Consider the following 18436-nt stretch of genomic DNA (forward strand, 5'->3'; position numbering starts at 1 on the left):
CTTGCGCGGAAACCGACTGCGTTTACACAAGTGTAAATGATTTCCTAGTTGGGCAGGCTATATATGTTATATACCAAAGAAAAAACAGAAATTTCAATATACCCTCATAACCTCAACAAAATAAAAATCTCTTCCTTATATTTACAGTTTTTCTCGCAAATAAATATTATTTATTCTCGCGACATTTGAATATATATTTTTTTTTAAATATCAATATTTTTTTTTCTCTAGTCATTGTCAACAAATTCGATTGAACAGCTGATTGTAATAGTCACCAAAAGTGGGGACATTATTCCACGTTTCCCGCCGCATTGCGGCGTTGACAACAAAAGAAAATAGTTCCCCGTTTCTTATAATTTTTAATGGTCATCTTGTCATAAAACATCCATCTTTAACAAAATACATAATCGGCAAAATCCGTTAAATGTTTTAACAATGCTTTCATGTCTTAACATTTTTAGATGTTTCACAAACTGATTTCCATTTTTTTTATATCGAGTTACCTCCCTTGATCGCTTGTCTTTACAACAGAATCGCCGCTATCGTTCTACTATCATAAACACTAACAATGATAATACTAGAAAGCATGGTTATTGAGTCCATGTCAGTGCAAACTGTTTATTTTTTGATGTAGTCAAGGGATGGATATTACATGTACATCAGTGATAGTAAGCCATGGAGTAATAAGGTTGTAGCCTATAAGGATTTTGACCAAATTTGGTCTGAAGCTTCCTTGGGTGAAGAGAAACCAATTTTGTATAATTGGTAGGCCTGGCGCCCCAGGGGCCTGAGGTGCGGAGCCCAAAAGGGGAAATATAGCTAATTCTTTAAAATCCTTCTCCTTCTTAGGATTTGAAGAGATTTTGTTTTAATTTGGTCTGAAGCCTCCTTGGGTGAAAGGGAAACAATTTTGTGTTAAGAGCGGGCCCGGTTCACCAAGGGCCTGTAGGGCAGGGCCAAGTAGAAGAAATATAACAAGAGCTGTTGGAGAACAGCAAAGCTCGCCTATTCAGAAGAAGTTGATGTTCAAGTATTTACTATTTAAACATGGAAATATGACAAATTAACAGACTAAAAAAAACACCTAAAGGGCCCCAAATTGGTTGTATTATCACGTTCAGCATTCATACACATTAGGAAAATAAAATCATAAACATTTATGATGACTTATGCTTAAACAATTGACAAAATAGAAACTTGCTCAAAAACTTTAACATGGAAATATGACAAATTAACAGACTCAAAAAACCCTTAAAGGGCCCCAAATTGGTTGTATTACATGTATCATGTTTAGCATCCATACACATTAGGAAAATAAAATCATAAACATTTATGACGACTTAAGCTTAAACAATTGACGAAACAGAAACTTGCTCAAAAACTTTAACGTGAAATGGGACGCCAACGCTGACGCCGACGCCGACGCCGGGGTGACAACATTAGCTCCCCCTATTCTTCGAAAAGGCGAGCTAACAAATTCTTTAAAATCCTTCTACTTCTGAAATTCCGTGGGTGAAGGGGATCGTTACCGATCCTGTATAAACGGTGGGTCTGATCACCCAGGTGCCTGAGGGGCGGGGCTCAATATAGCAAAATATTTGAAGTCCTTCTATTTCTGTAAGAATTAAGCGATTTAGTTCCAATTTGGTCTGCGGGGAACCAATTTTGTTTAAACTGTGGGTATGGTCTACCGTGGGCTAGAGGGTCATGGCCCACTAGGTGATTCTTTAGTAATGAAGGAATTTTGTTTTAATTCGGACTGAAGCTTCCTTAGGTGGAGGAGAACCAGTTTTTTATAAATGGTAGGCTTGGTCCCCATGGGGCTTGAGGGGCAAGGTAAAATAAGGAACATGTGGCAAATTTGTCTGAATTTTTTTTCTGTGGAAAAAATAGATTAATTTAAAATCTAAAGCTTTCGAGTTGGTGGCTTGTATTTTTACCTTGGAACAGGTGCTCGTTACATGCCCAATAAATTACCTTCCTGTTTAATGTTTTTATAGAAAAATCAATAAAATTTTATCTTTAAGATTTATTGTCGGTATATATTATATAATGGACTACCAAGGTTGTTTAAATGCATGACCTTGATTTTCATTCAATGTCACAGGTGATAAATAAATTTAAATTCTTATATGATTTCAAACTCTGGTATGTTTTTCCTACCCTAATGAAACTGGCCCCGTTTAAGAGTAATATCAAGAGTTGTCTCCACTTTCTATTCTCTTCATTTCATCCGCGACAGTCCTTCAGGTGTCGCCCATTTGTTTGACACAGAAACCGTTCTCTCGAAAAATAGTGTAGGAAGTTATTTTCCAGTACACCGAAAATGTGTTCTTTAGTAGAGAATGACATAGGTCAACCTCGATTTCATCTTCTTGTTGGTGCTTTTCTCACCACAAAACGGATAAAAACAACATTTTACAAATTTATTACATCTGATATATGTCATTTGTGTGTCTGAGGGCTTTGTGGGATACGTATTGTAACACGAGTTATAGGCGATATGAATAAATAAGTTAAAATGTACAGTGGTGTAAGTTTTGTGTTATAGAAACCATGTATATGAAAGATGTGCAATAATTGTTCAATAACTTTATTTTCTTGTTTAGATCACAAGAATATGAATATATTCATGAAGAATCAATTTTCATTTAAGTTCCATTGGTTCTCTTATGTAGAGTCACAGACAAAAGAAAGATAAATATTCTTGTCCAGGGAGGATAGGGTTGTGTTTTCATCCGTATTGTTCTTCCATACTTTCAACATTGCATCTGCTATGGTGGGTGCAAACATGTCGTTGTCATTTGGTGTAATGCGCATGTGTCCGCTACAGGGTGTGAACTCCCGGTGACCTTTAACCTTACACATGGGTCTACACATTCGTCCACATTCGTCATGCGCAGTAGCCATAACATCTACATGGTGATCATTAGGGCGTTTGATTGCCACGTACGCGTAACGTGATAAAAGGGATAGGCGTTCGTCAGTCAGTGCATGTTCAATAAAATGTCCGTCGTAGTTCAAACCATCTATGCGAACGAGAACATTTAAAGTCTCATTTCGGGAACGCTTGCAATGTTGGTATACAGTAGTATTATAGTTAGGTTGGGATGCCGACAGAGCATCTGAGTTTGTCACCTTCACTGGTAGAAATGCCCAAAGATCGGAGCTTACGTCACCATTTATTTCGAAAGAATTTTGGATGGAGGGTTTTCTCCCTTTCGATGTATCTAAATTCTTAAAACCACCTGCCTGTTGACTCTTTCGTTGATGCTCTGCGTCGAAAACATTGGTTTGTTTTTTCAATCCAGAAGAAAGAGCATGATGGGACTCCCTTTCGCGTTTTCTAGCTTTTGAAACGCATTCGCCTCTTACACATGTCAGCCACGAAGACCCGCCACAGTCTGGGCACTCCGGAGACATTTGGTAAGTGTAGATATCTCTGGTCCAGTGGTTAGAGTATCCGTCACTGTTACGGTATCCTGATATTCCTTCCATCCTTGCGTTCGGACGATGTGCATATGGACCGTAATTACTCGGGTAGTCAGACGAAGGGTCGATGTTACGATTGATCTGTTGCTGTTGGAAGCGCCACCAGATGTAGTCAACGAAGCAGTGTATTAGAAAGAACAGTGGGTCTCTACTCGCCGTGTTCATAAAACCTACATCTCCTCCTACCCATGAATGGGCCGAGTTGTGACGTAGTTCTAAGTTGTACTGGTTAGAAGCTCTAGGTTCTAAAATAGCTTGCGTACGACGGCGGGAGAGGATTCTGTTTAAGGATTCTTTATTCATTAAACTACCCCTTTCGCCAATATTTCTCCTTGTTCCCCAACCTTTTGCCATCCCATTGTAAACACGTCCGTACCCATTCCCTGCAAATCGAAATGAAAATATAACGGACTGGGTTGGATCGTTCATCGCTTGGTCTAAAGTCCAATCCCAGTATGGAAGGGTGACACTATCATCTACATCCCGTAATGCTTGCTCGAACCTGTAATACAAAGACACACTGCTGGTCTTACCTTATTACATGTATATTTCTCTGAGGTCGTGGTTTCTGATATGTTATCTGACCAGTATTTGTCCCACAGACAGGACGTTAAAATTGTACCTGTTTCCCATATTGTATAAAAGTAAATGTCGGCTTAATTAACCGATAGTTTTTACTTTTGATAGGGAATGAGTGTTTGATATTAATACTATGTTGTGTGATAATCAGTATATACTTTTTATGTTTTGTATATATAATATGTACTTACAGGTAAATATATACCCGGTGCCATCCCAGGAAGTTAGCCCCTTTATGTGCTGCATGCATTACCTCACTGCCTCTATGTATATTGGCCAATGTATCATACACACTTGTACGTGTATTCGGAATCTGCGAATATAAACACAAGTGACGATGTAGTTCGGTCGACCTTTGTGGTACAAATGATCACCCTAACACACTGTCAAGAAAGAAAAAAACCTGGCATGATTGGAAATCCTGTTACGGCGGCGTCATTGTAAGAAAAATTATATTCCCTTTGCAGGATAGACTGTGATAAGTCTTCCGTATGGTGTGATGTATGACATTTCTTTTCTTTTGCTCTAATTACTTATCAATTTACTATATTGTTTTATTTCATGAAGTCGTTAGAAATACAAAGATGTTACATACAGTTTATTAAAGATGCTCCACCGCCGACAGAACATAAATGATATTCATCATTCGAACAATAATTTGTGTTTAATCGTGTATATATATGCCTAATTAACACAAAATAATATAAAATAATTTGTTTCGCCTTTGGTGTATGCGCAATCAGTACTTCATTTCATATAGAATATAGTGCCACGGAATTTTTTCGGGATGCAATTAATTATTTTTCATATTTTTAACTTGAAGTAAAACTAGAAGCTCAAACTTTTCAATGGCGGTAATGGTGTAAAGTAGTAACTTTTGTAACAGAATGAAAATACTAAATCGTCTGCTTCTGTTTTTGATAGTGAAAAAATACCATTTGTTAGCGGTGGAGCATCTTTAACACAATAATTTGATTCGGAAACAAATCTTATTCCGTCTCCATTTTTGTGCCACATGAAGAGTACTTTACCTTGTTAGGGAGTTAGTGAACGAACCAATGAAATATATTAGGAAAGTGGGGCTGCCTACGCTACTACCTTCTACAGTTTACTACATCTTAGTGGCCCATTTCAATTATCTCATTTTTATACTTACTATTTCCTTTAACTTTTTCATCGCATTGTGAAATTTCTTGAGCTCTATACTAGACAACATCCGATATTCTTTCCGAACCAGTAGAGATTCCGCGGATCGTTTTCTTCTCCTGTGTTCCTCAGCTCCCCTTGTTAAAAGCCTCTGTATGATTTGAAACGAGACTTTGTCACGTGGTTCCTCCCAGCTAGTTCGACCGGAAACCCACAGGAACTGATCGATGCAGTATGTGCTTATCAGTTCATCAGCCATGTCAATGTCCGAACTGTTCATATGTTTGACGAAACAGTCATGGAGATCTTCTGGAAACGGTAGTTCGTTGATGGGTGTAACAGAAGGCAGTGTGCCCAGGAACAGGACACACATCTGTAATTTCGTGATATCAAATTTAACATTTACATTAAAGCGAATAGTCGGGCAAAGAAGGGCTAAAATCGGTAAAATGGTGTTAATATATCCAGTATAATTTCTTATGAAATAGAAAAATAAAATCTCCCATCAAAATCGCTCTGTATGCGAAAAAATTAATATTTATTATGGGAATCCTAATGCGTCCTCCCGACCGGCTATCAGTGCAGTTCAATCTTAACGCATGCGCAACATCCACCACTCTCCGTAGTAAACAAAACATGGCTACCGTAGTTTTGAACCATAAGGTTTCCGCCTAAACAACCAACTGAGTCGAACTGACTCACCTAAAATGCGAAAGGAAAGGCAATAGAGCTGCGACAATCCTAACAAATGACTCGGTAAACATTACGACGCATGGAGAGTGTTAATACAACTTGTTATAGTGAAGAGAACAGTTCAAACGAGCACGCGGCTCCGGACCGCTACTGTACGTACCTAGGCCTACTACCCGGTACTCCCTGCTCAGCTGATAGTGAGTGAGTCTTCGTATTTTGATCATTATGTAAATAGTCCCTAGCATGAATGAGTGGTCACATATGGTCACATGTTTCGGTGTGTTCTTGTTTCTCCCACTTTTTTATAATAACATAGGGGCAGTTATGTTGTGACAGCAGTTATAGTCTGCTTCACATATCCCTTACCTGGATTTTACCTGTGTTCTCCCACATTACCTGGATTTTACCTGTGTTCTTCCACATTACCTGGTTTTTACACAATGTTTAAAGTTATCTAATTTCATCATTATTTATACAATCTTTACATATCATATACCATTTTCATCAGCTAAATCTATAGAAGACTGTGCAGTTATAATATATATGAGATGTCTTATAGTTTTGATTTTTTTTTTAGTGAAGAATCAGTAATTAAATAATTAGCATACAGTATATGTAGGTCTTTGTAAATGGTCACATAAGCTGACTTTTTTAATTATCAAGGCATAAAATGGATGAAAAGTGAATACATCTAAGATTTTGATAATAAGATTAAAAGTGTTCAGACCAGCATCCAAGCTGTATGTTATAAGTATATCAGGACATCAGAGAGGTTTGACTATCACAGTTCCCCATCAACCAACAACATGGCAAACGCACAGATTCAGGTGAAATTTCTTAGAAATAAATTTGGAAGACAGAACATTGCTTATAATGGCTACATCTACTGTGTGAAGAACAACAGAGGAGAACGCACCTACGGGAGATGCACCATACGTATACCCGACTGCCCCTCCACATTGAGTACCCGCAACAACATCCCTACAGGAAATGGCCACCACCCCCACAACCATCCTCAGTACCACGCCAAGATCACGCCCCTGGAGATTATGGAGAACATCTGTACACACTCTCCACTGTCCAACACCTACCAACATTTCAATCTAGCAAGACGTTACTCTACAACGCCACACGCACCCAGACTCCTCAACTACCAAAGACCATCCAGGACATCAATCTCTAGGGAAAGTGAACACAGACGACTGCTGGAGAGGAATTCCTTCTACTTGACAATGGCGACCATTCCCTCATCATAGCCTTTGCGACATCCAGCAACCTCATAGACCTATGTAACACCGAGGATGGCACAAAAAACTCCAGAAGAAGGTTGAACACTCCCACCCAAATATCTATAGCATCATCCGTGTGCTCCAAAACATGCAGCCGGAGGACAAACCAGACCCAGAGCCAAACGGTACCGAAACATCGACAGCCGCCTTACCCAACCTTACCCTTACTTTACGGAAATGAAAACTTGGCTTTTGAAGTAAATTGTCATGTATTTGAACTTGTGCAATCATTCGTAAAGTCCAGCAGAAGATTTTGAACATTACATAATTTTATGATATATAGTATATATCTTGTTATTATATACTTTGATGAATTCAATTATTATTTATATCTATTGTATGAATGTCATTACCTGTAAATATTTCATAAGATTGGAGAAGGCTTCTTAAGTTGTATGACAATAAAATATGTTTAAAGTCAAGTTTAAAGTCAAAAATATATGTTTTGATTTTAATTAGTTATCTCTTATTAATGTTTAACTGTAGTGCTTAAAGTATAAGTAATGTGTTGTATATATATATAAAATGTTTTAATTTTAAGTAATTATATCTTATTAATTAATGTTTTATTACATTTAACATTTTAAGATAGAGTGATAAAATATGAAAACATTTAAAATGGGAATAAAATGCAGAATAGGTATGCTAACAATTAAATAGAATTGTGACTATTTGTAAAATTACAGGTAAAAAAAGTATACCTGTATTAAATGTTTCATACCTGTTCCCCAATGGCGTAAAACGTAACCCTGGGGGTAAATAGAGATTCTTTCGTGGGGCCTCTTTAGGGGTAATGAATGCCAGGTGTATATTTATAAAATGTACCGTTGTAATGCATGTACAGTTAGAATGTAACCGCTAGTGCATTATCAAGCTAAGATTTGTTTCAATTAATCTATAATATTATGCTACCGGTCAATTCATACAGTTCTGATATATATATTTATAGATTTTTAATTTGTAAATTATTGTTCTGTATATGTTCTGGTAGTGTTATACACATACATTGTACACAGGTGTTCGTTTCTAATATAAGTATAAGTATAATACTGGGTCAAGGTCTATAACTCGGCCGGCCATATAACACTACCCAATTTCAGAAAAAGTATGATTATTAACCAACCGTATAGGATATAATAATAGGAATACTCTCAATCGACAGCCAGATAATTTATCTTTATTTTGGTATATGATACAATATATATCATGCCGTATAAATGTCACTAGGTATCCAAAAACATCGGAAAACAGCCAGATTTCAACTGGTCGGACACTGTGGTGTCCTCCGATGAACACGCCAGGGCTCTAATGGGTAGCTCAAAAACCACTGCATGTCAACACTTCAGCGTCATAAGAATGAAAGTTTGGTAGAAAACAAACTTACCGGTTAGTAAATCCCTGGATAAATACCATCCATTTGCCTAACGTAGCCCTTTGAAATTTCCGATTGAAAAAAATTATGTCTCTAGCCGCCATGTAAGTATGTGTGCAGTAGATTTGTTTTGTCGGCGTTGATTGGCTCTCGAAAATTAATTGACCAATCAACGCCGAGAAAACAAATGTACTACACACATATCAACATGACGGCTAGAGACACACATTTTTTCAATCGGAAATTTCAAAAGGCTGTATTGCGCAAATGGATGGTACATAGATAAACACTAACATACCGGTAAGTTTGTTTTTTACCAAACTTTAATTCCTATGAAGCTGAAGTGTTGACATGCAGTGGTTTTTGAACTACCCATTAGAGCCCTAGCGTGTTTATCGGAGGACACCACAGTGTCCGACCAGTTGAAATCTGGCTGTTTTCCGATGTTTCTGGATACCTAGTGACATTTATACGGCATGGTATATATTGTATCATATACCAAATTAAAGATAAATTATCTGGCTGTCGATTGAGAGTATTTCTATTATTATATCCTATACGGTTGGATAATAATCATACTTTTTCTGAAATTGGGTAGTGTTATATGGCCGGCCGAGTTATAGACCTTGACCCAGTATTATACTTATACTTATATTAGAAACGAACACCTGTGATTGTATGTAGGATTTACATTGTAGGTTAATTGGTAAAATTGTATTGTATATGTTCTGATATACACATATACATATGTACATGTAGGTTTTAGCTTGTTCTTTAGATATATTTGGAGGACACATACAGTATTATTTCTGGTCATAATAATAAATAGTGTTTGTATATTTATTACAACTGTACCTGGTTCATGTGTATATGACAAACTTTACAGAGTTGAAATGTACTGCAGCCATGTATCATTTATAATTATTCTGAATTTTTGTTGGAACTATAGATAATGAATTTTGTATCTTTTTTGAAACAGTATTTGATTCTATTAAATGCATCAGTGACACATTCACAACTTATAAAATGTTTTCTCTTAAATAAAAAAAAAACCTGTAGAATGAACCTACATTTATTCATTTATATATATTTGAAATTGATCATTTCAATTTTTGTCATATTCAACAGATATAAAAAATTGTTGGTTCTTTTTTTTCAGGCACCATGCATGCATAGTGACATGAATACAGAAAGTTCATCCCTTGGACCTGTATACAAGTGTATGAATACATATACATACAATTAGCATCATATGAAGACTGAAGAATGTTGATTTGAGTGCTCTTGAAAGTAAACTTTACCAATATGGACCTAGAAGATCATGAACAGAACATTTAAACAGTATTAATTTATTAAATGTTCCTTTCAACTGTAATCATTAAATAAAATTATGATGCAATACTTTTTCATTGTTTAACTTTGTAGAAATATTTGTTTATATTAGTCCTCTAGATCCAGTGATTATAATTCTTGCATCCATATGCCTGCCCATTTGTTTGTCAGGGCTTGTGAGACACGTAGCTTTTCAATTACTTTTAAAATATAAGGGATTTTTTTTTTACATATAGCAATATAGATACCATTGTCTTAGGATTTCTAAATTCTACTTTACAAGAGAGTAGACTCAACATATAAATAAAACCATAAAACTATATATATATAGCTAGCAAGTTATCTGAAATGTTACAAATCTTTTTGTCTGAACCAAATTTCACATTTGTTGTCTATGTGTAACTTGTACATAGATCATTTATGTATTAATACTATAGTAACCGTGATTACAGACACATAGACTAAAATGTAGTATGTAATACTATGTACATCTGTCTTTGATTTGAGTTCTAAACAAAAAAGTGGTACCTATTGGGAAGTTGTAGCTTGGGCGGGGGGTGAAATACAGAAGAAATAGCTACACATGGAAAAAAGAAAGATATACACTACCATATGGATTCAAAGTTGCTCCAAAATCAATGAGACTAAATAACCAAAAAAAGCCATGTAAACCCCAAATATGCAATGACCAGATCAATGATAAAGCACCCTTCCACTTCCAGTTATCTGTAGCTATTTCTTCTATATTTCACCCCCCACCCAAGTTACAACTTCCCAACCTCATGATTCTTCTGTCTTTTAGCCCCCCACACCCCCAACACACACATACCTGATTGATTATCATGTTATTTCAGGTTCCTATTCAGGTATTATTCCTAAAAACCAAAAAGGGTATACACACTGTGTACTCTCAAAGGAGGGGAACCACTTCATTCAAAAATGGAATTTACAATTTCATCTTAATTTTGAAATTTTCAATTTAATTATTAATTACTGGACTATTAAAACAGTATAGAACCCCTCGGCTACAGACAAAGTACTGTGGTACACATTTCTCTTAATTAATTACTTTTCTTCCAACTCAATCATCTTTTTCTCCAGAGCACAAAAAAGAACAGGAAACAACAGAAAAGGAAAGTAACATACATGTAGGCCTATATGTTTTCTGGAAATATATATGATGTGTTAATTCTCACAGCATAGGTCTACATGAATGTGAAGAATTAAATATTATCAATGTTTGAGAGATTCCCTAGTTGTAATTCTATAGCAGCTACATGGAATGTACGTTTACATATATACATTGTACAATACATATACATCATAAAAGTTCTTTCCTTCCAGCTGGACATTCATGTCATCTCTCTCCAGAACTCAAATATTGTTTACAAAAAAACCCAGAGACATAGATAATTTAATAAATCTCTGCAAAAAACTACACGAATAATTGAACACATATATTGTACTTGTAAAATATCTACGTATGAGCTAATTTATTTTCACATCTTTGACAGCTACATGCATGGACGTTGTATGGAACGTTTTCGTGTGGTTTTAAATGGGAAATTATGTTACGATTATTTGTTTTTAACCTTCATAATTCGGTTGATGTAAAATACGACGAATGCGATGCTGCAATAATTGCCCCTTGTCTGGGCCCCATCTCTGCATCGGCCGAATATTTGTGTCGATTTCCATGTATAAAAATGCTTTTATCGAAAACTGATTACAAAGCATTGTCATTAATGTAAGAATACTTCATTTGCATCAAATGTATCATCTCAAAACAACAATTTACATACCGCATTAGTGGTTTATCACACGAAACGAAACCGACACGACTGAGAAACACATGTCCATGTTGACATTTCCACGCAGCCTCGTTTTCAAAGAGTTTGGCGAATTTATATTTAGAACTGTGCTAAATTTACACGGGGCTTCCCCAAAATTTCAATGGTCAAAACTGGACACCGTAAGCAGAACTTGACCATCATTATGGTATGCAATGACTTTTGGAAGACCAAAGAACGCATTAAGCCTGGTTTCCTTTGCCCGACTATTCACTTTAATTGAATTTCATAATAAGTTTTTTGTCGTACTTTTTTCGAACAAAATTGCCGCCATCATCACATGAAAATAGATTGAAAATGTGAAGTGTGGAATGGATATATCCGAATGCATTTGGTATGATTCTATTTATATAATACATCTAGTATGTCTTTTGTAGGCATGCGTTTAATATAGGAGGTTTTGTCCAGTACGTGTGTATGTGTTTGAGAGTCTATTGATTGTATTTGTATTGAATGGAAATACTACATAAACCGATAATTATACAAAATAGATTGAAAATAATAACTACCACTGATCTTTCTTACAAATACGAACACAACGACTAAAGTAGATCCGCTAGAAGTGGATCTGCCAAACGAAAATCAACTTTATCAAGTTTTAATAGTTTCATTTCAGAAAGACATTTTAGTTTGTTTCAGAGATGAGTCATGACGAAAAATTTCATCGAAAAATATATATATAGACAAAAAACTACTGAAGCTATTGTAGGCGTGTGAACTTTACAGAAAATGGAAATTAAAGGAAATTACGGGTATGTTTTTCGAACTGCGTTTTCAAAATGTTTGTGACTATATAAACCATATTACCAAAATACAGAAATTACAGATATTGTAGAAAGAACATTGCCGCGAATGGTGTTTACAATTAAGTGATGACAGTACTCGTGAATATCTGTTTTTAGAGTATTCATATCTAACAAACCTATCACAGTTAAAAACACTCCCAACTGTTCGAATAACTATAAAATATGTATAATTAAAATTTGGCGATGTATACTATATTTAATTCATACTTTAACTTTAGACTGTAAAATAAAATCACATCCAAGCTAAAATCCTTACCTTAAGGAGCATCATTCTGATTTTTCTCACGCCATAGTACAGTACTATATATGTATAACTAGAAATTCTTCAAACTTAGAATTTGTTCCTAGAAAAGTTTTCTTAATAATCGTTGAAGTCACTCCCGTGTCCAGTCTATTATGATGTCAATGAATAGAGCTCATTAATTGCCAGAAATTGCCTCCGGCGATTGTTATTGTACGGGTATATATAACATTAATGGAATCACAATTAATTCAATACTGCATATAGTGCATATCGGGCACATGTAAATATAGACAATTTGTTCGGTAAAGGACCACTTGGTTTTCATATTGTAATAGCCATTAGTGCTATATACATGTATGCTACAATACTCTGAGACATCCTCGGTATTCATTTACAGTGTCCGACAGCGATCAACAGGGTAGGGTCAGCAGATTTTAGTACTAATTTCAGGTATTTAGCAAATTCTATAAAAAAGGAATTTAATTCTATTCCAAATTCCATTTATTTGTTACCATATACTTTGATTTATTGGGCATTTATTCTGTTATAATCTTAACGTTTTGATCTTTTAAAGTAAAGTGCAATCCTAGTATAGCCAAACGGGGACAAAATTACAACTGGATTAACTTTCTTGTTATTTCAATGATGCATATCTTAACTTAATAACAGAGGATAAGTATCTCAACGGGAACTCGGATTTTTTTTGCACATTTAGAGTCAAGAAAACAGTTCATTGATCAAATTGCCAACTACATCATCCATGTATAAAGATGATATTACATGAGTGTCTACCAATTATTGTTAATCGAGTGGAATGGTTTGATATGAAATGAACATTAAGGCGAGTGCATGACATATCAAATTATTAAAAGAGTTTAATAAATTTCATGTTACGTGTTTTCGAGCGTAAGCTTCTAAGTATACACTCGCAATCTCGTTTTTACAGTAATATAAGCGTGGCAATGTCAGAATTTGATTTTCGGTCTAGCTATCGAGCCATTCAAGTGACGTTATTATTACCTGTGGCGTCAAAACAGTGTTATTACACACGTGGTTTACCATATTCATGACATGACCGAAGGGGCCAGTTATGTGATTGTTATTTTATAACTAAATAAGGCTAAATAAATAATGAATGTCAGTGTTTGATAATCGTAGTCTAACTCACATCTACCTAACTATTATAATTGTAGGTTGCAATGAAAACTCCTTTGTAAATCTGATCGATTCAGTATATACTTTACTTTCATGTAAATGTACTTAAATGTACAAAATAAGATAAATTCAAAAATAGCTGTAGTAAGAAAATTCATGTTTCCTTTAAAAACTACGAAAAAAAATCTACCAATAAACATGTTTGAATGTGTTTGAAAGTCCATATTAATTGAAATACATATTTCTTTATATCCGTTTTATTTGGAAGATCGGGAAGATCAGAAAATGCATTTCCATCTCTGTTATATATGTACGTAATTACTCATGTTAAATACTCATTTTGGTCTGGATAACGCACTCAAGCTCCAGTGAACACCATTTTATTCGTTTTAATTTGGGAGGTTAAAATGTCCACATTGTTTGAACAACAAATTTCTGACACAATATCGATCAGTTTAAAAAAACACTGAAGAATGACTTTATGAAATATACTATTGACCTTATTGAAATAGAAGAAAAATATATTAGGTTGCGATTGAATGCGTTTAAACTTTGGGATTTAGCGTAAGTACAGCCTACCTAAATGTTCGGATTCCTTTGGATGGTTTTCTTTTTTGTGTGTGTGAAAGAATTCAGATTGGATACTGTTCTGAAATGTTTGTAGACATATTTCTGGCTGGATATTATCAGCGCTTTTGACACTTGGACATAGTAAACAAGAGATGTTAGTATGGACACTTACACTTCTGAATGTAGACGTACTGCACACGCAGATGGACGCGTACTCGGGGTATATCAAAATTAAGTCGCGTGCTTGTAATAAAATAAGTGGAGAACTGTAATATTATTGGTTTACAGGATACTTGCTATTTTACAAAACATGTGATATTGTAGTTTTTCGCTTAATTTTATTACAGGAGGAATGCTTACAATGCACAGCACATTTGGGTATGTTATACTTTTGAGACGAATCGTAGGTACGCTTCCGTCTACAAGTATGTAGTGCGTTTGCGTTTAGAACAGGATACATCAACCAGAAGAATGTTTCAGAATGTTGCTAGATGTAATTTGCTAGGAGAAATCATTTAAAATCAAGAGAAAAAAAATCAAAGAATAAACCAGGATTACGTGTATTTAGACAGTTTAATTGTCATGGATATATTGTAAATATTTATATATAATTGACGTTCACGAACCATACATCTGTATAAATAGGACAAACACAACACAAATAACACAACAAATGATACTGACACAATGTACACATGGAATTAAAAGCTGCAAATGTCAATATCAAAACGATACACAAATGCCATGATTTGATCAAGACAAAGATGCAGTTCTCTTAGAAAATGTTTTTGTCATTTTTTCCTCAAATAACAGCTGTCTGACCTCCTAGAGGCGTTAAGATGACTTGCCATAATACCACTGTTGCGGGATGTTATCGTTATTATCAAATACCAAATGCAGACTTAATGTTATATTTCTTCTAGCCAGCAATGGCAAAACGTTATGCAATATCGGAACAACATGAGACGTCATCGTCACGTGGTTCATCTTACGCGTCCTCCTCATCACCGGGGAGTCCAGACGAAAAACCATTAGTCTTCGTTGGGTCTATATGTACAGACTGTTCGGATTTGGTATATAAAGCGTTGTCAAAACCTAGATTTTCACTCTCATTTCTGCCCTTAACGAAACCGCCGCCATTACGACGTTTTATAAAGATGGCGGCGACAGCAGCTACCCCCAGGACAACAATTACACCCAGGATTATTCCTGCCACAGCACCACCCGATATACCATTGCTCTCTGAAGGAAAATACAGCATTAGAGTAAAACGTAGAATATTCAATTTGGAAGTATGAGTTTTAGATAATTAAATAAGATTTATGTCTCTTTCACTAATTTTCGGCCTCTTGTCTATCTACAGGTACATAGTATCACAAGAAAAGCTAGGTGAAATCCATCTTGAACCTTTTGAAATCAAGATGGATTTCACCTAGCTTTTCTTTTGTTTCTTGAAGTACTTTTGTACCTGAAGATGGACAGGTGGACGAAAATTTGTGGAAGAGACATTTATACTGTTTGAAGTTTATATATATATTCTCCCTCTGCAGGACTAGTATTTGGAAAAAAAGATTTAGATAACAATATCTGCGATAGAGGTATGTAAAACAGTTGACAATCTAAAAGTTGAATATTCTATTTAGAACAGTAGCATTTTACAGTTGCATTACAACGAATACATCCGCCAAATAAGTAGTTATATTACCTTTTGACAACGGTGTTATCTGAACTAGTATATAATTACATATATCATTTCATAACTTGGACATTTGATACCAATCACGCCATTAAAATTATGACAATTTATGTATGAAACTAAAATCGTTGTCCCAATCCATATAAAATAGAATAATTTACAAATTTAAGCAAAAATGAAATCACCAACATATTGCCATTGAAACAAATTGAATAGACGTAACTTACATTAGAAATAGTTTAATTACATATCCTACCTGTCTTGGGTGCTGATCTTTGTTGTTGTGAGTGGCCATTTATGGGTTTGAACGTCACAAATGACGGCTGAGTCGCTGGTTTGGGTGTTCCTGGTCTTGGTGTTCCTGGTCTTGGTGTTACTGGAGCTGGTGTATAGGGAGGTGGTGTATAGGGAGCTGGTGTATAGGGAGGTGGTGTATCGGGAGCTGGTGTATATGGAGCTGGTGTATCGGGAGCTGGTGTATATGGAGGTGGTGTAGGGGCAGCCGCTAGCATTACTAGAAAAAATAGAAAGTAGACATATATTTGATGTTTTTAGGATGCCGTTAAGAGGGACTTATTAACAAATTATGAATGCTACCTTTTCATCTTTGTAGGGCAATTAACAGCTATGAAACATAGTACAAACTAGAAAGCGCCTTTCTTGTTTTAATCATTCTGTTCCTGATAGGATGTTATAGACCCCCTACAAACATTGTATGCTCACTAACACTTGATATGGAACAGAACACAAGCTAGAATGACTTTTTAAAAAAGACGTGCTTCGAAGTAGTAGTGCGTCATACAGATTTTTTGGTACAAAAGTACAGTATTTTGTTGAATTGATATTTGCACGCTAGATACTTATATCGTTCTTATTGTGACTAAACTATACATTGCTGTGAACATTTTTACCGCAAACAATTTCAAACTAAAGAGGTACCACAATTTTAAACCTCCTCATGTATCATTCCTGCTATTCTTTTTTTCTTATGAATAACAGTGATGTAAAACATCAAAACTTACAAGCACGTGCTTTACATATGTATCCCTTGGTGTTGAAGCAGTTGTTATCATTCCATTCACCGTTCGACTGGTACATTTCCACACATTCCTCATTATTACTTCCCTTAGCATCTGATGGTTCTCCAGGCGCCCAGGCTTCGAAACTCACGGCTGTCATGTCAGTCCAGGTGAATCCATCTGTAAATAAAAGAGTATTACGAGCAGTTTTGGACACGGGACGTCCCGTACTTCTTCTGATTGACTGATAATATTTCATTTCACTTTTTCTTTTCTTTTTTATCATGGTGCAATCTTATGACACTGATCAGGTAGTATCTACTTCAAAGTTTATTTGCCACTTAACTTTTCGTAATGTAACATTTAGTAATCCCATACAGGATGTCATTGTCGAAACAAACACATTTTATTTTTACTTTTTCTAGTCTCTGTCGTTTTTGAAGGTGTGATTCACATAATAGAAATACTTTTATCATGAGGATACGTTTTATATTTTTTTTACTTACCAGAGAGTCCCTTATTCATCCCTATCCACACGTTCTGTAGTCCTGCCGACACTGCCGCTGTATCGTTGGCCATGGGTTTCATGTTACTGGCCGTTTGATACAGAAAGCTCTGCTCGGCACCGGAGTGAATACTGGTCAGTTGCATACCACGTTTTTGACAATAGTATCGGGCCTCTGGCCACGATACAGCGTGAAAGGCTTCTATATAGTAACAGAAATCACCACTCCGGAGGTAGGACGGATCAGCACAATGACCTGCAGGGGGCGGGGTCACTGGGGGAGGAGTAGCTGGAAAATAAACATGGTGTAATTTTATTATAGATCTCACCTCTGCTACACAGGTGGACTTAATAACAAGAAATAGATAAATTTTGTATTACTCGAGTATAGACATATATACGTAATGATCAATGGCAGGTTACTTACCAATAAAGAGTAACACAACCATATAAGCAGCATGTGTACGTGGAATTCAACGATAAATCTCGATGACAGTTTTGGTAATACAATTCAGCTTAATAATGAATTTAGATATTAGGTGAATGGATATTACTAACCATTTAAATTTAATATTATCTGAGAATTAATGACAATGATGACAGCATATTGGAATTCGAAATCTTTTATGTTGTATGAGTGACAATTTGTCTTATCTTGCCTTTTCTTTCCCACAATTTGTCACTGTAG

The 18436-nt window shown here is 35.5% G+C and overlaps 2 protein-coding genes across 4 annotated transcripts in view; both read right to left on the bottom strand.

Moving 5' to 3' along the window:
* Positions 1–281: 281 nt before the first annotated feature.
* LOC138321100 (tyrosinase-like protein 1) lies at positions 282–14953 on the bottom strand. Its single transcript, XM_069264518.1, has 4 exons — positions 12816–14953; positions 5228–5590; positions 4263–4384; positions 282–3994 (listed from the first exon to the last, which is right to left on the bottom strand). The coding sequence occupies exons 1-4, from the start codon at positions 12828–12830 to the stop codon at positions 2671–2673; spliced, it is 1824 nt and encodes a 607-aa protein (XP_069120619.1). The 5' UTR covers positions 12831–14953; the 3' UTR covers positions 282–2670.
* Positions 14954–15082: 129 nt separating this feature from the next.
* The window catches only part of LOC138321099 (macrophage mannose receptor 1-like), a 43572-nt gene continuing 40218 nt past the window's right edge, over positions 15083–18436 (bottom strand). For all 3 annotated transcript variants that reach the window (XM_069264516.1, XM_069264515.1, XM_069264517.1), the window contains 4 exons: positions 17750–18037; positions 17247–17423; positions 16481–16738; positions 15083–15770 (listed from right to left, as the gene is read on the bottom strand). In XM_069264516.1, coding sequence (XP_069120617.1) covers positions 15517–15770; positions 16481–16738; positions 17247–17423; positions 17750–18037 — 977 coding nt within the window. In that variant the 3' untranslated portion in view covers positions 15083–15516. The remainder of the gene's footprint in view (positions 15771–16480; positions 16739–17246; positions 17424–17749; positions 18038–18436) is intronic.

The sequence above is a fragment of the Argopecten irradians genome, chromosome 4 (genome assembly GCF_041381155.1).
Source record: "Argopecten irradians isolate NY chromosome 4, Ai_NY, whole genome shotgun sequence".
Classification (NCBI taxonomy): Eukaryota; Metazoa; Mollusca; class Bivalvia; order Pectinida; family Pectinidae; genus Argopecten; species Argopecten irradians.

Excerpts from the sequence above, each read along its gene's own strand:
- LOC138321100 (XM_069264518.1), bottom strand. Across the intron at positions 4,385-5,227 it reads TGAAAAAGTTAAAGGAAATA|ATTCCGAATACACGTACAAG; the intron begins GTAAGTATAAAA and ends TTATATTCGCAG. Across the intron at positions 3,995-4,262 it reads CACCGGGTATATATTTACCT|GTTCGAGCAAGCATTACGGG; the intron begins GTAAGTACATAT and ends TTTGTATTACAG.